The following is a 20,997-nucleotide window of genomic DNA, read 5'->3' as shown; positions in this document are numbered from 1 at the left end:
TTGTGATTTTTATTTCATATGTGAAGTTGTGACTTCAGACATCAGTTTAGCTTTTTCTGATGTGCTTGTTATGAAGAGGAGATATTTCTGTAGGAGCCAAAACTTTTCCATAATAACTTCTTTCTGAATAATATTTCAGGGCAGTTTCGACATTCTGGATTTCTCATCCCAACAATCACCTTATAAATAATGCAGCAGCAGGTTCACAGGTGAGGTAATTCAACCCAAACTACTCATGCTACCGGTGTTTGTAAAACCTGTAACATTTACACTGCTAAAAACACATGCATTTTTCTTTTTTATGTGTGAATATGTTCTTTTTACGTTTGGCAGCATATTGGCATTACAAGTGCAGGGTTTGTCTAGGTGTGCATTGAAGAGATGCCAAAAATCTTTGTTCTGGCTGGAACAGAGGAGATCTTTTCCTCTTTGTAGTTAATATACCTGACAATAGTGTCAGTGTGTGTATGTAGGAATAAATCCTTTTATTTCTGAAGAACTAGTGCATTTCATATTAAGGCTTCTGTATTTTCTGTAGGTTGTCATGAGTTTACTGTGTGACTGCTCTGCAAGATTTGTCTTCATAGCTGTAGTCATCAGAATGAAAAATGACTACAAAAAATGTTCATTGTGTAAGAAACAGCTAAAACACTTCTATTGTCAGTCGTTAGTCATTTGTTTCCCATCAATGACTACTGATATGTTTTTACTTGTTGTGAACCTTATATTAGCGCAGATCTCTTGACACAGCTGCTTGCGAAGTAAAGCTGAACTACGCAGTAGTTGTTGTGGAGGAGGGGGCTGGAGTCTGTTCTACTTCTACATTGGAAGAGAGGCTGAGATGTGCGTGGTTTTGAGTGGATTTTTCTGAAAAGATCAGTGGGAATGGAAAACAGGAAAGGTGGTGGTGGTTGTTGTTGCAAAGGCTCCAGTGCTGGAAGTAGAATATGAGTGTGTTCTTAGGCACAGAATACATAATAAACTGTTATTAATAGAACAGGATTCAAAATGTTTAAATAGCTAGAGTATAAAAAACATCTAGAAAATTTTGGTCTGCTTTTTGTGTGGTCTGGCTTTTTTTTTTCTTTTTTTTTTGGACAAACTTTTCTAGTTGACTGTCTACCACTAGGGAGGATCGGGACACACTTATCGAATCAAACCAGTTCTTCTTGTCCCAACACGATGTCTTTGCATTTTGCCTGCTTTATGTAATATTCCTTTACCTTGTTTAGCATTGCAGGCTAAGTTAAAGGAAACAGCTTCCTTGATCTGGTGCTGAAAACCTGCAAGGTCTTTTTCTGCCTCTGTAGTGTATCCCAGTGTATCTTTTTGTTACCAGAATGTGCGTGGTCAGAGCAAGCATTTGTGTATGTGACGAAGTTTTGCCGCTCTGATACATCTCCCTTGCATGGGAGGTGTAAACACATTGGTATAAAGGGACTACAGCTTATGATGTTTCAGAAACAGAATACTTCAACCGTGTCCATACAAACTCTGCACTGTAGAGCTTTTGCTGGTGTAAACTATAACAATTCATAAGCAAATAAAATAATTCCATTGCCCCCCCCAGCTCCTGCATTACACAATGAAGCCTATTGTACGGGCGTATCAGCAATAGAGACTTCTTTTGTTTGAGCTGTATATGAGAAAGGGGCGGGGGGGGGGAAACCTTTTTCATTTTTCTGAATGCTTGCAAGTGCTTAAGGAGCTTTTAAGTTTATTAAACTTTTTTCCAAGCACCAGGATGTGTTTTGGATAAAAATTACTTCAGTCTGCCAAGCACAGAGCTGTATTTAATTATATGTGAAGTAAGATTTTGGTATTTTTATTAATGGAACATCCACATTTGCTTTGGAATTGTTAATCACCAGAAATGTCAAAGTGTGTCATCATTACGGATGGGAATGTGTTACTGAGAAGCAGAATTTCCAGGACTGTTTGGAAAATGAGTATATTCTCAGAGTGAGATGCGTGAAATCTTTTAAGCCAGGGTGAATTGGCTTTATCCATATTTTTAGAACAGGAGGACGATGACTATTTTTCGTGAGATGGAGCACTCAGTGCGCAGTGTTTCTTTAGCTACTGTTTAACCCTTTAATGTGCCTTATGCAATGATTTTTTTATTTTATAAGGGCACAGAGCATATGGTCAGGCAAAATTTTTCATGTTTGTAGGTATCCGCTATGCAGGTGCTGTCACGATGCCACCTCTTGTGAACCCAGACGTTGTTGAAAGGGGAACTTTTATGGGTCTCATTTAGCAGATAAATCCAGCTTCTTTAAGAGCAGGGATGTTGGAGAAGTGGAGAAAATGAACAGATGCTGAAATTATTACTGCATGTTATTGGCAGAGTGCTCTGAACTGGCTAGACTTCTTGATGTGCTTTTTTGCCTTCTTCTGAAAGCTCTTGTGGGTTTTTTTGGCTGTGTCGTTAAATTCTGATGTGAGCAGAGATGAACAAACCTTAGTCAGACTGTAACAGTAAGGAGAGGAGGGGTTTTGCATATTTTACTGTAAATGGTATGATTCACAGTAAACAAAGGAAAATGAAGTGTGTGTGATGAAATATAACTGAAATGCAAAAATTACATTAACTCTGACACTTCTCTAGTTTGAAATATTAGAGGATCTTAAATGTATGGTGTTACATGGCTTTACTGAGAAGCAAAACACTTTTTAGCGCATATTATTCACTAGAATATAGCCTTATTTGCAAACTTATACTTTTTCACTGAGCAGTTGTTTGGAGACTTTATTTTGAAAAATGTATTCCATTATGCATAATTGGTTTGGGCTATGTACTTATTCGCTTCCTTACTTAAAATATCCAAGTTCAACTTAGCATACATTTATTTTGTGATTAGATACATCTGGACTGATAGTAGTATCAGACTCACTTATAAGTCGTATCATTCTCTCCTTACTTGCAGGATGCTGGAATATGGTATTTGTTCCACAGGGTTGCTACAGGAGATTCTCATAGTTTAGCCATTGAAACCAAGTCAGAGCTTACACCTCTAGGAATCTTCTATAACAACAGGGTTCATTCTAATTTTAAGGTAATGTATTATCTCATTAAAAGAAATTTGAAGTTCTTTATTTGTAGCTATTCTATATTAGGACTTGTCTGTTTACATTTTAAGCTGGTTAGGTGGTGGATTCCTGCTGTGTTTGAACTGCATGATTGTATCTAGGTATTGTAGAGCGGTGTATAACCAGCACGTGTATAGTTCCTTGCCACATTTCGAGTATTCACTGTGTTTATTATCCTCGTAAGGCACAAACAACTAAAATCAATTAATATTTCTAATGAAATACGTTTTCTCAAAAGTAGCATTTCAGATGCTACTCTTTTACCGATAGCATTGTTTTCTACTCTGAAGAAAACTGACCCTTGAAGCATCAAAGTTGATTACAGTTGTGATTCATCTAATAGCTTCCTGGAATAGCTGTGACTTGTTTTCCTAAGGTACAGTCTCTAATGTACAGTAACTCAGGTGTTTGCACATGGTGGCACGGTCTCTGACTAGAGATTAAGCTTCCAGGTTGCCTTCAGGAGCCCAGCCATTGGCAACAGGTTTTTGTTAGAGGGTTCTCAACCTAGATACAGGCATTCAGGACTGTTTTATTAACTTGACTTTAGTATCTCTTCCACATTCAGCTGAGTGAAGTTGAAGTCCTTAAATTAATGATTTCAGCTAAGTGAAGTTGAAGTCCTTAAATTAATGACTTCATATATATTTTTATATTTTTGTTTTTATATTTATATATGTATATAAATATATATATATAATTACATTTACAAAGCCACCTAACTTTAAATATTTATTTGTGTTTGAAGTTTACCTAATAAAGTTCAGGATCACTATTGGATTTTTTTTTTTTACCAAGTGAAACTGATTTTACGTGACGATTGCGTGTCTGGGATACCAAGAAATGATGCACTGTTTTATAGAAGTTGTGTTAATGGTGTGTTTGGGACTATAGGGTATTTGTTCAGATTGGAATTAAAATATACTGAATACAAAAGTGCATTGTTAAAAAAAAGAAGTTTCAGCTGTATAGCTCGTATTCTCTTTAAACAAGGGTAGCAGTTTGTGTGCTAAAATTCCATGTTGAAAAAGCAAACTCCAGTAGCAGGTCTGAGGATCTACTCGTGTAGGAGCGCTCAATTGTAATCATAATTTGGATCAGAGGTGGAAGTAGCTGTAGGTATTTCTGTATGTAATTCAGGTTAAATAACACAAATGCTTCCTTCTGCTTCTATTTTCTCAAGTAAATTTTTTCATACTGGATTATTGAGTTTCAAGTTGATGATTGATTGGGCAAAAATCAGCTTCACTGGTGAAGCTAGGTTAGTTTTAAAGTGAAATACAAAGCATTTTTCACAGTGTGGTGGTTTTTTTTTATTTTCCATTTGTGAGAATATTTTAATGCACCACAAGATTGGCTTCCAGATTTTCCAGAACAGCATCTGGAAATAAGTGTAAAACCTCAAATAGTTAGATGTTGTGAAAGAAATCTGAAATTAACTTTAATGATTTTCCATTGCTTTTTTTTTAATCCCAGGCAATTCTTTTCCTCTGCCCAAATTAGCATGGGCAGATGCTGTTTTTCCCTTCGACAATATGTCAATTAAGGCCAAACTGAAAGATCTAAAAGTTTCTAATACGTGTATTGAATGCAATGTAAAGTTTAAATTTTAGAAATTTAATGTTTACTATATCTTTAGTTTTGGATAGTATGAATTTTCTTTCCTTGCTTGTTTCAGGCTGGTTTGTTCATTGATAAGGGTGTTAAAACAACTAATGCTAGCGTTGATGATCCCAGAGAATATCTTTGTTTGGACAACAATGCAAGGTAAAGGATATGGTCTTTCAAGTGAGTGAAGAATGGCAAAGTTCTGAGATTGCTTTTACATTTACGTGGGGAAAAACATTTTTAAAACAATACAATTATTTATAAATAATAACTGAACGGTAAGTTCATACATATTCTTTTCCCTCATTTATTCATCTGTTTTGGGAACAACAGGGTATGATGTGCCTTAAAGGAGTTGGCGGTTTTTTCTAAGCTCTTGCTCAGGGTAGTTTTCAGCCTCTTAGAAGACATCCATTTAAACATGCTTTCCTGTCATGCTTAAAGTATTTTCTGGAATTGCTGCTAAAAGTAAAGTCTTACTTTAAAATATGTTCTGATTTATGACTCCGTTTTAAATAATTGTTAGAAAAAGGCTTAATAGAGCCAAGCAATACACCCACTTGCCTTTCCTACTGCTGAATGCTTCCTGCTGTACCTTCTAGACTTGGAGATAGTAGCTCAGTGGTACAGTTTTACTGAAGGCTGTTTGCAGAGATAGTACAATTAACTACATTTTCTTTAGTTTACGAAGTGAGAGAAAATAATGGAGAGTCTAGGAAAATTCCAGGTTATACTGTGCCTGGTTAGTCTTGTCCTGAACCTCAAATAAAATAGCCTGTGATAGTGGTCAAATGACAATATTGGATAACTGTATCCATCAACATTTTATTGTGACAACTAAGCAGTGAGACTGAAAATGCAGTTCATAAGATTATCTTTATTTCTGATTGACCTGCGTTTAGGACGAGGATAGCTAAGTGACAGTCGCAGGTGCCGAGAGGAAAGTTCCCAGTTCTGGTGAGACTCGATACTTCATGATTTGGAAATTAACTCGCTAGTTCTAAGTTTTGATGGAAAACCAATATGACCCTTGTGGATTACCTCAGTCCTAACAGGTAGTCAGGGGGAACTGCCCTGAGAGAACCTGTAGTGTGCTGAAGGGCATCAACTGAGGATGCAAGAAACTCAGTGCATGAGATGGGGTTCGTGTTTCACAGCAGCCAAGGAAGTCATGAGGCCTCCTGTAACTACATGAGGCCACTAATCATTGTACATGGAACTAAACTGGAGGGGTTTAAACATTAATTCAGGAGCCTGAGACTGTCAAAACCAAACATTCACCCGTTCTCCCCTTCCTCCCCTGGGGAGGGGCAGGGCAGATCCAAATTAGAGTACAAGGTGATCGAGATAAGGGGCATGTATATCTTTACCTGCTCAAAATGCATTTTTGTAGTTTTTTTTAATGTATTACTTTTTCTCTGAGATCTTGGGGATAACCAAGTGAAAGCTTCCACCAATCTTTAATCAGGCTGTTTCTTCCTGTTGTCTAGAATAGATTCCAGCCATAACTTACCGTACGAGACCATCTTGGTAGCAATGCGAGGTGTCCAGGTTGGAATAGAAAAACATCTCAGGTGTGCTTAAAGAAGGAGCACTCCTCGACATCAGAAGAGTTTGAAAGATTTGAAGGAGTAGTTAGACAAACCTCCAGCCTTTTTTTGTATAGCGCATGTCAGCCCCGTGTATTCTTCCGAGAAGCTTTAATTCTCTCCATCAAACTTTCACATTAATGCCGCAATACGAGTGGGGAGGGCAAAAAGGAAAAGCAAGGGGATAAAAGGAGGTGAGATGCAGCTAAAGAAACTCAGGGAGATTGAGCAAAAGCCTGTGAGAGTTACTAGAAGAGAGAATTTTTATGGTCCTCCTTCATTATACCCCAAAGACACTTTTCTAGAAATAGAGAGCTAGAGATGCACCTGGTTCTGGTTTCTGTCATTCCAAACATGAAGCAGAATGGATTTTGCCCATCAGATGAGCATGAGTGTTTATCTTTCAGGCTCTCTCAGCCCAGCGTATATGACGTGTAAAACAAACAGTATTCTTATATTGAGTGGGTTTTTATCTGTCCCAGGTTTCGACCTCATCAAGATGCAGACCCTGAAAAGCCCCGAGTTGCTGCCCTGATTGACAGATTAATCTCTTTCAAAAACAATGATCATGGGGCCTGGGTCAGGGGAGGGGATATCCTCATTCAAAACTCTGGGTAGGTATCCGGAAGCAAACAGCTGCATGTTGTTAATAAATTTCCCCTGAAGCTTTGTTTATGAAAGTGCATTACAACAGGGTTGTAAGAGAAGATCGATGCTTGACTCGAGGAACTTCTCAATATCTTGACCTGCTTTCACACCATCCATTACTTTAAATGAAACAAATTTACATGTGATTAGATGAGAAACTGACTTAAATGGCAAAAAGAAACTATGTAATAAAGAGTCTAAAAGTTGGTAGCGACAGTAAATTTATACTGAGGTATGTATAGTTTCCCTGAAGCTCTCATGTTCCTGCTTAAAATATATAGAAAATTACTTGATTTTTTTTTTTTAACAGCAGCATTTTTATAAAAGTCATTAAGTGTGTGGTGGTTCTGAATTCCATTAACAGAAAAATTCAGGCTTCTTTCAGTGCATAGCAGGATGTGCTCTTACAGTAGCTTATTGTAGGATAATCCAGAAAACATGACTGAAGTTTTGAACTTTCTTTTAGGTTTGCAGACAATGGAATAGGTTTGACATTTGCTAGGTGAGTACTTTATGTTAATCACTTCTGGTTTTTCTTGCCTAGAAGCTTAGAATATATACATCCGTTTATTAAAATTAATAGGTATACTTTCATAAGGCTATAGTTTCATTTTTGGGCCCAGTTCTATTTTCAGTGGTGTGGATGGTGTTACAAAGGCTCTAAACGGGCACAGCTGCCAAAGCTGGCACTTTAATTCAGCCTGTGCTCGGTTTACACCACAATTTCCTGCCTCTTAACCAGAAGGGTTATGTTTATCCAGGTATTTTTGGTGTTTTCTGATTCCTTAGGCAGTTTTGATTTTCTTCCTGAACAGTTGAAAGTGAGTAATGGAAAAGAAAGAGGATGAGCATTTAGAGGGGGCAGAGTCTCTTTCTAATAAAAAAGAAACAAGTAACTTTGGTAGTAAGCCAAATTTGCTGCCATTTAGGTTATGACAAACTGGTTCTAGGATTCCAAAAGTGGGCTGTAAAAGAGAGTGCTGCACTACAAAGGGAGATAGCAAATTTGATGCTCATCTCTCTGCCGACATTTCAGTCAGCCTGTAATACTGTTAATGATTCAATTTACTGTTCCATGTATTGTAAATGAAGTCTAGACTACTCTGCTTTAGGAGGACTGTTACAGAATTAAAAGCAGGACTATGCCTCGGCGCATTCATGTGCTGGAGAGTCTTGGCTTATCTCTGATGTTGCTTTGATAGTGATGGGAGCTTCCCAAATGATGAAGGTGCCAGCCAGGAGGTATCTGAGTCGCTGTTCATAGGTGAGAGCAAGAATTACGGGTTTCCAGGCGGCCAAAATAAATATGCAGGAACGGGAGGAATAGACAACAAGGCGCGCACTCTGCCTAGAAATCGGTAAGTAGGTTATGAGGGAAGGAAGTAGAAATGATACAAGAAACGTTCTCTGTATCAGATGTAAACACCCTTCTTGCCTGGGCTGTGAGAGATTAGGACTGTATTGAAGGTGATGCTCTCTTTTTCTTTTTAACTCTTTGTGTGCAGCTGTGTCACGCTCGCCTTTTTGCTGAGTCAGTTTTCATCTGATGCTACCACACGTTGCTTTTCTGTAGTTATTTGAGGTATCCTACTTTAATGAAACCTTAGTCTTAAACAACATCTGGGTGTAAAGAGAGAAAGAAAAAGCTTTCAGGTAAAAGGATTTCAAGGGTCAGTTCAGGACTAGAGACTACAGTCTGTCTGTGACAAATCCCGATCTGTGACCATGATCCTTTTTGTTTCTCTCTGGCTTGCCGTGATGCTTGTTTAACATAGTGCCAAGTCCTACTACCCTTGCCACAGAATAGGAAAGAAGGGTGAGGTCACCTTATTTTTTTTGCTGCTTAGCCATTCAGAGAGAAGTTAATGTGGCGGTGATATATGAGGTATTTAGAGAATGACAGAACAGTTGAGGTTGGAAGGGACCTCTGGAGGTCGTCTTGTCCAACTCCCCTGCTCAAGCAGGGCCACCTAGAGCTGGTTGTCCAGGACCGTGTTCAGGCAGCTTTAGAATACCTTCAAGGATGGAGACTCCACTACCTCCCTGGGTAACCTGTGCGAGTGCTCAGTCACCCTCACAGTGAAAAAGCTTCTCCTTATGTTCAGGAGGAACCTCCTGTTTTTCAGCTTGTGCCCATTGCCAATGGTCCTGTCACTGGGCACCACTGGAAGGAGCCTGGCTCCGTTGTATTTGCACTCTCCCTTCAGAGATTCTTAAACATTGATGACATTCCTGTCTGAGCCTTCTCTGCTCCGGGCTGAACAGTATGAGGATTCCCAATGTTTCCTCCTATGGGAGATGCTCCAGTCACTTAATCATCTTTGTGGCCCTTTCTTTGGACTCTCTCCAATAGCTCCATGTCTGTCTTGTACTGGGGACAAGCACTCTAGGTGTGGCTTCACCAGTGCTGAATAGACTGAATAGATCACCTCCCTCAATCAGTTGGCAATACTTCTCCCAGTGCAACCCAGGATACCATTTGCCTCTTTGTGGCAAGGGCACGTTGTTGGCTGATGGTCAACTTGGTTTCTACCAGGACCCATAGGTCCTTTTCACTGGTGCATAGGGTTGTTCCTCCCTAGGTGCAGGACTTGGCACTTCCCCATGTTGAACTTCATAAGGTTCCCATCCCATTTTTCCAGCCTGTCGATGTCTTATCTGGATGGCAGCACTACCCTCTGGTGTATCAGCTGCTCCTCGCAGTTTTGCACCCTCTGCAGACTTGCTGAGATTATACTTAGCCCCATCATTCAGATCACTAATGAAGACGTTGAACAAGATTGGACCCTGTATTGACCTCTGGGGTGCACCACTAGTTACTGGCCTCTAAGCAGACTTCATGCCACCACCCTCTGGGACCAACCATTCAGCTGGTTTTCAATCCACCTCGCTGTCCTCTCCTCCATACTTCATGAGGATCTTATGGGACACAGTGTCAAAGGCCTTACTGAAGTTTAGGTAGACCATGTCCACTGCTCTCCCCTCAGCTACAAGGTCAGTCATTTCATCACAGAAGTTCATCAAGTTGGTCAAGCATGACTGCTCCTTGATGAATCCATGCTGATTACTCCTGATGACTTTGTTGTCCTTAATGTGCCTTGAAATGGTTTCCAGGGTTAGCTGCTCCATCACCTTCCCAGGGATCAAGCTGAGGCTTACCAGCCTGCAGTTCCTTGGGTGTTCCTTCTTGAAGTTAGAAGTGACATTTGCTTTCCTCCAGTCTACGGGTACCTCTCCCAGTTGCCATGATCAATTAAAGAGCAGGTGATATGATTCTCCTGCTGTATTTCCCATATTGGGAAAGGGGCACACTTGCAAATGGACAGTGATAGCTCTTCTAATGGGAAAATTCAAAAGAGTGGGGGATTTTTTGACTCATTAGATAAGTGCAGAAACAAGATTTCCTTTACTAAGATCTAACTTGCAAGTCATTCTCTTAAAGTTGCTTTCTTGATTTCTCTGAGAGGAAATGTATTTATGACACAGATTCAGGCTTGTCATGGGTTTTGTTCTAGGACGCTCTAAATATTTGCTTGCATTAACAGGACATTTCCAATCAGAGGCTTTCAAATTTATGATGGACCTATTCACCTTACCAAGTGCACATTCAAAAACTTTGTGCCAACTCCAGACAGATTTACCAGTGCAGTTGGATTCTTGATGAAAAATCCATGGCAGATGACACCAAAAAATAATATTTCTCTTGTGAAGTTTGGTCCGAATGTAAGTTTATTACAAGTTTTCTTTTATTCTTGCAAATGGCTTTCTTTTCTTCTTGCTGTATTTAAACTAAACATTCAAGGGCCCTAAGTCATCTTTCCAGAGTTTCTCTCTTGGTTGGAAGGCACCTAAGGTGTATCCTTTGTCTCCCGAGCAAAAAATAATACCAAGAGATGTAGGATATGTTGCAATAATGATCTCTTCCATGGCTAATGGTAAAGCTGAAAGGAGATTTTTGTAAGGTTTGGTATATCCTTAGTAATGAATTTTCAGTTGCAAATACTAACACTGTTCAGAAGCAAGAGTTGGCCTGAGCCTATTACTAAAAATCAAAATGTCTGTTTTGCAAGATTCCACTGTCCTTGCAATAAAGTTTTTAATCAACTTTGTCAAATTCCTGTGTTTCTGCAGGTGTGTAAGTTTTAGTCTGTGCTTCGCCTGGGGAAAAAAATAAATATTTTAATTGTTGTTGCCAGGTTTCTTTGAAAGCCTTCTTTGGAAAACCTGGTCCCTGGTTTGAAGAAGGTGATCTGGATGGTGACAAGAACTCAATATTCCATGATCTAGATGGTTCAGTGACTGACTACAAGGATACCTATGTGGGCAGAATGGATAACTACTTGATTCAACACCCCAAATGCATCAATATTACAGAATGGAGTGGAGTGGTTTGCAGTGGGACCTATGCACAGGCTAGTACCCTTGTAGCTTTCTGTTTGGGGCAAATCTATAATATGAACAATTTGTGGGGGCAGTGGCAGTGTAAGAACTACAAAATTACCTATCTTTGGATTTAAAAATTCTTTGATGTTTTAAAAATATTTTTCTGCATATTACACTTTTCAGCCAATTGTGTATATCATGTTCCTTTCACGCAAACTGGGAGTACAGTATTAGATGCTGCAAGGTAAAACCAAGTGTGTATGCATGCCAGGAGTTCTATGTTGCAGCCCTATCTGCTAAAACATTTTTGTACTGGAGGTGTTTTCTTCCACTGGAGTTCTGTCTTTTTTTCACACAGTGGGTTTTAAGGGGCTTTTTCTCTCTCTCTCTCTCTCTTTTTTTTTTCTTTCTCTTTTTTTTTTTTTTTTTAAATGAACATGTTAAATACCACCTTCTGAATACAAATCTCACCTAGGTTTGATTCCCATTCTGTTTCCTGTTCTATATGAGTTTGGCCAAGTACCATAGCTGATCTTATATTTTTTTTTTTCCCCTCCTTCCCCTTTTTTTGTCTGTAAAACGGGCAAAATCTACAATAGTTTTTCAAATAGGGCTCTTCTTCAGGAGGTGTTTGTGTATTGGATAACTCAAAACATCAAATTGTAGCGTTTTGGCTAATAATGTACTGATTATTCTTTACTATTTCATTTCCTTTTGCACAGTATCCAAATCTTTCCCTTCTCTTTTCATCCTCCTTAATATCATATAGGTTTATGTCCAAACCTGGAATGGACAGAATCTTTCCATGACTATAGTACGAGATGAGTACCCAGCCAATCCCATGGTTCTTCGAGGTATTAATCAGAGAGCTGTCTTTCAACAATACCAGCCAGTAGTGATGCTCCAAAAGGGCTACACAATACATTGGAATGGGAAAGCTCCAAACGTCACCTATCTTTATCTCATTAACTTCAACAAGTATGTTTACTTTCTTTCATGTCATTGATCCATAACAGAATACTGAAGTAACGTCCTGCAGAATTAGCATGCGTGAGAGTGCAACCATCAGTAAGGCTGGATCTTGGATTGGTTTTTTTCGTAATTACAAATACTAAAGTGTGAAAAGCAAGAGATTAAGCAGCAGACCTGCACCTAAAGTTAAACTTGTCCAGTACTGTGTCTTTAAGGAAAATCCTTTGGAGAAGAAAATGTGCAAATAGTGAAGTTGAGCAGAAAACTGGAGTTGAATAGTTTAGCATACTTGATTTTGTTGTCAGATAAACTTATTGAATGTCTGAAGTAGAAAATCAAATATATCCTGAGAGTGTCAAAGTTACTGTAACATTTAATGAAACACTTTGTGTAGAGAGGGGAAGAAAGATCTTCTGGTTGAGGGTTTGGGAGCTTTTTGTGTTCCTGTTACTTGTTTTTTGAGTGATCTGTTTGCTGCGTGTTGTCATCTAAACTGTTTCTACGGTGAATCATACATTTTATTTTGTTTTCAGGAATGACTGGATTCGTGTTGGTCTTTGTTATCAACCAAATACAGATTTTGTTATAGTATTGGAAACCTTTCAAAGGCGGTCGTCTGCTCTGTCAAGCAAGGTAGAGCGCTACATGCCTGTATCTTCAATGGCGGAGCTCGAAAAGAATCGATCAGACAAGAAGTATTACTTTGACAACAGTACTGGGTAACTCCTTGTAACTTGACCCTATTGGAAAATGTTGTTTAACCTTAAAATGTCCAGTTGATAGTGTTAAAAGCAACTGACTGAGACACCTGCATAAGAGGAAAACTGTTGCGAAGGAGCCCAAAGCCTATTTGAAACAATACTTTATGTGACTTTGAATCTCCAAAAGACAGTGGTTGTCATTGAAATACTTTTCCAAGAGCACCACAGTTGCCACAGATATTTCCTACCCCATACCTGGGGAAAATGTGGTATCTGGCATGCTGCAGAGCAGTGTCTTTCGGGAAGTAACTTCTGAGTCTTCAAAGAAAATTTGTGCCTTCTTGTTAAACTAAAAATTCTAGAAATTTCCAAGAAGTTTTCTGTTCCAGAACATTTTAAGAATGTATTTCTGAAAATCCTAATCCGTTTTCAGCCTTCTCGAAAGTACTTAAAAGTCTTAGTCTCTCTTTCGAAAGTACTTCTGGCAGAAGCCACTGAGATCCTTCTGAGAGGTTTAAGATATGGTCAACTTTGAGTAAAATGAGTCCTACAATACATCACGTGTGTGTTTTGCAAATGTTGATCTTTAATTTATAATTTGTTCTCTTATTTATTTTGTTCCCTTATCTGCTACTTTGTCTGTAGTAAATATGCAGATAAATGTAGCTTTTGAAAAGACATTTACGTTTCTTTTGTCTAAGAAAAGACATTTACGTTTCTTTTGTCTAAGAGCTACAGTGATAACAGTCAAATACATAATAGAAGAATTACCAGTCTCTGTGTACTGTGAACATTAATGACCACTACCCCCTAAATTGCATTTCCAGGCATTTGCAACAGTACAATTACATTGTCCAGTGCTGGCGGGTAAAGCTGAATATCCAAACAGTTACTGCTGGGTATCTGCAAAGCTCTGTGATCAAAGAAAACATCTATGCTCTGCAGTTTGGTTTGTTTCCTGCAAGCCACTGATTTGAGGAGTGGCTGTTCTTTTCAAAGCATATGCATTCATAATGATGTCCCCTTTAATTGTTGGGAATTTCAGATATGTCAGTAGAGACTTCCTAACTCTAGTAAACTGTAAATATTTTGAAAAAGTTTGAACAATGGTGCAGAAGTGAATACTGTAGTTTCTCTGCTTCTGAAAATCATGAAATATAGCTGTTAAGGTTTAACATAAATATCTATCTTTCCAGCAATTGATCTAGATTCTTTTTCCCCCTTTTGTGTAGATTACTGTTTTTATTTCTTCAAGCCAAATATAATAGGGATGGTCACAGTTATTGCTCATCTCAGGGATGTGAAAGGATCAAGATTGTGACCAAAGATTCAGCAAAAGGGATCAGTAACTGCATGGCAAAAGCTTACCCAAAGTATTACCAAGGGCCAACTGTCATAAAGCGGATGCCAGTAAAAACTACTGTACCATGTACAAAATGCGGCACAACTCAGGTAAAGTAAAATAAGCAAAAACTTTCATGAACTGTGTAGTTGGTGTTGCTGTCTACTCGTTTTAAGGCAGAATTTCAGTCTTTCAGCACAGAATACTGCACCTACCAGTTTGCAATGTTCTCGTTGTTAATCTCCTGTACGCAGAAGGCAGGGAGTCCCTTGTAGCACAAAGGTTTCAGTTTTTGTTCTTCGAAAAATACTACTTCACCTCTCACTCTGAGTGCTACGGAGAAGGGACGTAGGTAGATCTGATCTTGTACTACAGTATTGTTTGTACTCCGTGTAGAGTAGCTTTGCTGCAGAGATGTATATGCTATTGGCTAACCTTCTCTCTTCTTTTTTTGGACCTTTGCTTATTAGCATGAACTTGAAATTGCATTATCCATTTTAGCTCTACAAGCTGAGAAAAATACTGAAAGTAAGGAATAAAATGGGTTACACTATACATCATGATATTTATTGGCATTGCTGGTACCATAAGCAATGCCACTGACAAATGGATGCATTTGCTTTGGAGCATGGGCGGTCTGTTGTAAATTGTCTGGCATGATAAAGTGTTGAAGACACACGGATATGTGTACTTAACATGTTTCGTTTGATATCCAGATGGTATTCACCAGCGATCCTCACAAAAACTACCTCCTTGTGCAGATTCATTCATCTGGTAAAAAAGAGTTAAGCAGAGGTCAGCAAGCATTTATTTCTGTAAGTATTCTTTATGGTTTTCTTCTAACTATCTTTCTTTTTTTTAGCATTTTGTGTTACAATAGTTGTACAGCTCTACATAATGCAGACCTTGCTTTTCTTCACTTGAATGAAAAGTGTTGGTCCATAGTTTAAAAACCAAACAGTCAAAAAGCTGATGTTTTAACCTCAGAAAATGAGGCTCCAAAACTCCATTTTGTATTTGAATGCTTTCCTGCTGGAGAGAAAATTGTACCAGTAAGGGAGAATTTAAAATCTTCAGATTCGTATTGAAATCTGGATGGATATGTATTTATTGATGGGGAAAAAATCCCCAAACCAGAAAACTTGTTAGTTAAATGCATGTTGCTGAAATTGGTTTTGTGCTAACAGATTGGTGAGTTAATGGGATGAGTCATTCAAGCCATTAAGCTTTGCTAAACTCCTTCAAAATGGCAATTACTGCAGAATCCATAGAGATTTCTGCATTTGTTCTGATGTGGTCCTGATAAGCCTAGTGATGTAATACTGTGTAAAAAGTAGTTTTCTTCAACTTTTCTATTTGGATGCTGAAGGACACTTGCACGTGATGCTGAAGTAGCGTTTGCAGACATCCTCGCACCACGAAGTCTGCATGTGGCTTACATTCTGCAATGTCAGTGTGTTGGCTTGGTTGAAATAGTAAAACTCTTGAGTTGCTTAGACAGACAAATGGCACGTGAGCAGCCTAACCATAGCAGCTGCAGACTTCTACGGGAATGTGTGTGCTGTATCCAAAGCAGTAAGAGCACTCAGAGGGAAGAAACTGGGCTGGAACTGGGCTGCTGCAGAGGCGGATTAACTCTGTATTGCCAAGAAGTCGGGGTGGTTCGCTATCTGAGTTTTAGCTTCCCGAAGCAGGCGCGATGACCGAGGCAGGTAGTAAGTCACCTGAAATGTATGATCTCCCTGTAGAAGCCAGGGACTGAAGGCCCCCATGCAATTTCAGAAGTCCCACTGAAAGCCCCCCCCCCAAGGGGGAATATGAAGAGATGCTAGGGAGAAGGAAGTATTTGTAAGGAAATTAGTACACCACTGTGTCTAAACTAGGTGAATAACACTGGGTGCACTAGAATTGCTGTTGAATTCATACTAACCTTAAGAAAGAAAGCAAAAGTTGTTTTCTCTTTTTCTCCTCCCATTCAGGTCAATGACACTATGTTTTCCTTCAAGGATAATGGTATACTTATTGTTGTAGTTGATGCCTGCGTTGGCACAGTGTCCGGAAACAAATTGTTTTCGGAAGTAGACATTAAGCGTGTAGGTGGATATTTAAAATCTGGAATTCCACAAAGGTACGTGTAATGACCAGTTATTTCCAGTATGTCCTGTACACTGCATCTCTGCTCTCTAATGAAGATTTAAATAATGACGTCTATACAGGAGCACTGAAAGCGAGCAAATCGTGTATCTTAAGTTGAGGGGAAAGGAGAAACATAGGAGCATTTTAACAATTTAGCCTTATTTGAGAAAACAAAGCAACTCAAATTTTGAACACTTAAAATTTTCCAGTGTTGCCTGTCCTTAACCTCAAAAAGATTTTTTTTTTTTAACTAAACATCATGTAATAACACTACTTTGCTTAAAACAAGAATGACTTTTTGTTTAGTAAGGTCACCTAAGGACACCGACAAGAACTATGTGACAAGATATCATACTGTTCTCTCCCTATCTAGGGAGAAGATGGCTTATCATTAAAGAAAGATAGAAAGTTAGTGTCAGAAAAATCAGCATTCTAATATTCTAACTTTGGGTCAATATCTAAACTTGATTTTTTGTTACAAAATATTAAACTATATTTAAATAACACTTTCCAATGATTTTGAAGTTAAATTTAAAAGTCAGTTAAAAAAAAAAATCTAGGTGAGTGCTTTTCTAGGTCCTGCTTTCAGAGGCGATTGACTATTTCCATGTCATGAAGTAATATGGCATGAGTACTCTTAAGCAAGTGGACTATGAGGCCAGCTAGCTGTAAAAGCATGTAGCAGAATATTAAGAAAACTTTGTGTTTATAACAGCTGCTGTCTCTGCACCGTTTCTGCTGCAGGTCTGTCGTTCTACTGAGCACGAGAGGTGATGTAGCAATTCCTAATAATTTATCAGAAGCCTTAATGTCCCTGGGGACAGTCAAACCGCCTTACCTTCAGAGCAACGGTTGGTGGAAATTTTGCACATTTCTTTGACACCGCCTTGGTCTGTGTGTTTATGTTGGCATGGTGGGTTTCTCAGGGGGTGTGTGAAAAGGTTGCAGCTGGCGGAGGATGGCTGCCAGTTTGCACTGGTATGGGCTGCTGCGTTTCAGCCCTTGTTGAGAAGGGGGGATGGGCTGCCCTTCAGCAGCTGCGGCAGAAAACCCTTCCTGTTGCCCCAAAGGGCGATGTGTGAAGCTGGTTGCAAGCAGGGGAGTGACTCGCAGCCCTTTGTGCCTCTGGATTACAGAACGAGAGCCCCAGGCTTTTTTCCCAAAGCCTGCATCTTGTGCCTCGCCCAGCGAATCTATTTTTAAACAGTCTCGTGTGCCAGACTAGTGTTTCCTGTTCTAACAAAATTTGAAGGTAGATACGAGAAGCTGTTGGTATTTGAGGGATGATCACTTTATAGGCCACATGGGGTAGCTCTCGTCCGTTCAGGGCCCTGGCACAAGTCCTGCCAGCGAAAGCAGGTTTTATAATGTCCTGGTAGCTGTGTTTCCAAGTTAAGACTTCGGGGTATTTAATACTGAATATTGAAAAGGGAAGTTGCAAGTCAGTATTTCCTTGCGAGGTGCACGTGAAGCTGAGCGTGGATTAACGTCCTGGGTAATCTGGGGGGAGAATTGCAGAGGAGCATGCCCTTCCCTTCCCAGCCGGTCCTGTGCGGTGCTCGGGCGGGCGTGGCTGGTTGGGTAACACGGAGCTGTTTTTGTCACAGGAAGCCTGGCCTTCCTGGGCTTCAGAGGAAACTTTAAGCCATCCTGGATTAAGCTGTTTACCGGTCCTGCTGGGCATGGGCTCGTTCAGATAGAAAAGTATATCCCTTTACAACTGGAAGAGTATGGCTGTGCCAGAGCAATCAAAAGCCGACGGAAAGACCTCGAGCTTCTGAAGAAGGCTACGCGATCTCATTAAAGACTAAGATGTACATAAAAGCTGGGGAAAAAAATGTGAACTAACTTATTTTTTAATTTATGGCATTTTAAACTATATTGTTATCCAAGTAAATCATGTTATTGTCTGACAGATGTTTGCCAGCATTGACCGCTTGAATGCCAATCTGTGCACCTTCTAGTTGTACAAAATATTAAAGAATTTATTAGTATTTGTATAAACAGGTTTCAGAGATTTTTTTCAGATGTTTGTATTTACTGTAAACAAGTTCCTTCTGTTTAATACTCCTTTTGTATGTAAGAGGGTGTTCATAAAAGCCTTAAATTTTTGATAACAGGTGTTGGAGTGCATCTTGGATTACTTGAAAGATTAACATTAAAGTCTCCATAAACAGCTTGAATTGATCATTATAACTTATGCATTTTCCTTCAGCTGTTTAGGTGTTTTCCTGAGGGTTTATTTAGCAATCAGCTTTGTTACATTCTCAGTCTGCTTTCCGAGGTGTTGAAAACCAATTTCCCTTATGCATGCAGCTGACTCAAGGGGTTTTAATTGCAGTAAAATTTTTGCTTTGCTATATGAAAGGTGGAGAGGGGGGGATTCAAAGATCCAGCCGGGGTCTGGGTGAGAATCGTGTACCGTGCAAAAGAGTTTAACAAGGCTGTGTGTACAGAGCAGACAATGACTACAGTTCTTTGGGGTCACTGTTTACTATTCACTCGTAAATACACAGGTGTCTGTAAGAGTTACTTCAGTAAACAGTCTGGGTGTTAAGGCTGCAGTCTTGGGTACAGCTTGACTTCAGCTTTTTCTTTTCAAGCTTTTAGCCAGAATGGCAAAGCTGAGATACTGTTATTCTCAATTTGTTATGAAATTAAGTTTCTACTCTTGCAGTGATTTTTTTTTTTTTTTTTTTTTTTTTAAAAAAAGGCTATCCCAGTTCTAACTTTTAAGTGAATGGGAGATGCTCTCAGTTCATTCAGGCATGTTATATCTTTTGCCTTAACTTCAATTCCTTTAATTTACTCATGTTGCTAATTCCTATTGATTTTATATTAGGTCCGTTTGATTTCTTTGGGTTTGGTTGCAATTATTTGACCCTTTCTGCAGATAGTGTAAAAATCATTTAGCAGAATTGAGGCACAGCAGCCCTTTTTCAGGATCCTAGTCTTTGAAATTAAGTTTCAGAGACTGTAAAGATGCATTTCATAATAGGGAACAATAGGTGCCATAGAGCTAAAATGTAACCATAGTTCTAATAAAACTGACATAGTTCCTTCTTGTATATGTTCTCATTCATTCTAGCTGGTATAATGTATCTACCATTCAGAGATGCTTTGTGCTTTGAATTCAAAATGGAGTGGTTGTTGGAAATGAACTATATGCCTGTCTTCTCCAAAGAAGTTGAAAAACTGTGGGGATTTTTTTTGTGCTTTAAAGGAGAGGAGGCACCGTAGCAGACCTATTATTCTGTTCAATTAAAATATGCTACCTCAGTGCTACAATTAAACTGCTTGGTCTAGTGTAGTTTCCTAAGTGAGAGGGGAGGGGAAAGGAGCACAACACAAGAGATGAAGTTAACAAATAGATGACTGATGTTATTTTTATTGTAAAACCAAACCAAATGGATGATTGTGTATTTTGCAGTTGTTTTGATGCACAGTTCTCTTATATTAAAAAAAAAAAAAGGGGGGGGGCGTTTTGTTAGGGGGAGATGTGGTAAATCTTTAAGACTAGCTATAATGTTTGGTGTTACTAATGCAGGGCAATGTGATTTAAATGCTCTGAGTGCAGTAGTGATAGTGTTTGGGGATTAAAATGGTTTAAAGACTTCCGCTGTTCTGTGGGTCATGCTCAGCAGAAAAATATTGATGAGGTAGTGACCTTCAGACTTGTGAAGTCGGCCATTATTTATGAGATTCTGCTGTTCTAAGCCATCTTGTAAAAATTGTACTTGGAAGTGTCAAGGGTATTCTGATGTAGGGCTTACTGATGGACAATTGGACCTGAAGTTGAAGTGTTGTCTTTTGTGTAAATTTAAACACTTGATAAATAGCATAAATAAATTTTTACATCTGACAAGGCAATAAAATCTTGGGTCTCTTCTGTTCTTGTATCAAGTAATTTTGTAATGTGTGTTGTGTGAATACTATAAACTGTTTTATTTCAAACACCAATAGACCTGTGAAGTTTGTGGAGCGTAACCTACTCTTCATTCAGAGGCAAGTTGGGAATACTGGGACAGGAGACACTAATGGTGACTGAAGTTACGGGCCTGTCTCCGAAGTCTGTCATCTTAAAGTCTGTCTGAGCTCTTAACTGAGTGTAGAGTCATTTCAGCTTGGTGGGACCAGTGCAGTATTGTTGTCTACTTGGGGGCATCTTGTCCATGTCTGGTGGGGGAGTAAAGAAGATGGAGCCAGGCTATTCTCGATGGTGCCCAGTGGCACAGGGTAAGAGGCTGTGGCCACACATCGAGATGCAGGCAATTTCATGTAAACAGAAGAAAAACTTGTACTGAGTGGGTGGAACTGATTGCCAAAGAGGCTGCAGAGTCTTCGTCTGTGGAGGAGCAGCTGTAGCTGACCCTGCTTTGAGACATGTAGTGTCCTGGGCCATCTCCGGGGGTGGCTGCCAGCCCGGGTGCCACTGTGGTTATGTGCAGTTAAAATTACCAGTGTTACCCCTCTCCTCCAAGTGCGCCAGCCGCCGCAGCCTGCAAGGGCTGAGCCACACACTTTT

General features: G+C 39.3%; 1 protein-coding gene across 4 annotated transcripts in view; it reads left to right on the top strand.

The window, feature by feature from the left end:
• Positions 1–20,387, top strand: part of CEMIP2 (cell migration inducing hyaluronidase 2) — a 43,257-nt gene extending 22,870 nt beyond the window's left edge. For all 4 annotated transcript variants that reach the window (XM_075138175.1, XM_075138174.1, XM_075138173.1 and 1 more), the window contains 15 exons: positions 140–209; positions 2,931–3,059; positions 4,772–4,860; positions 6,773–6,904; positions 7,405–7,440; positions 8,141–8,296; positions 10,484–10,661; positions 11,135–11,350; positions 12,091–12,299; positions 12,827–13,012; positions 14,227–14,446; positions 15,053–15,151; positions 16,316–16,464; positions 17,217–17,323; positions 18,080–20,387. In XM_075138175.1, the coding sequence (XP_074994276.1) occupies positions 140–209; positions 2,931–3,059; positions 4,772–4,860; positions 6,773–6,904; positions 7,405–7,440; positions 8,141–8,296; positions 10,484–10,661; positions 11,135–11,350; positions 12,091–12,299; positions 12,827–13,012; positions 14,227–14,446; positions 15,053–15,151; positions 16,316–16,464; positions 17,217–17,323; positions 18,080–18,276 (2,173 nt within the window). In that variant the 3' untranslated portion in view covers positions 18,277–20,387. The remainder of the gene's footprint in view (positions 1–139; positions 210–2,930; positions 3,060–4,771; positions 4,861–6,772; positions 6,905–7,404; positions 7,441–8,140; positions 8,297–10,483; positions 10,662–11,134; positions 11,351–12,090; positions 12,300–12,826; positions 13,013–14,226; positions 14,447–15,052; positions 15,152–16,315; positions 16,465–17,216; positions 17,324–18,079) is intronic.
• Positions 20,388–20,997: the final 610 nt, after the last annotated feature.

Source organism: Calonectris borealis, chromosome Z (assembly GCF_964195595.1).
Source record: "Calonectris borealis chromosome Z, bCalBor7.hap1.2, whole genome shotgun sequence".
NCBI lineage: Eukaryota > Metazoa > Chordata > Aves > Procellariiformes > Procellariidae > Calonectris > Calonectris borealis.
This window is presented reverse-complemented; position numbering and strand designations above follow the sequence as displayed.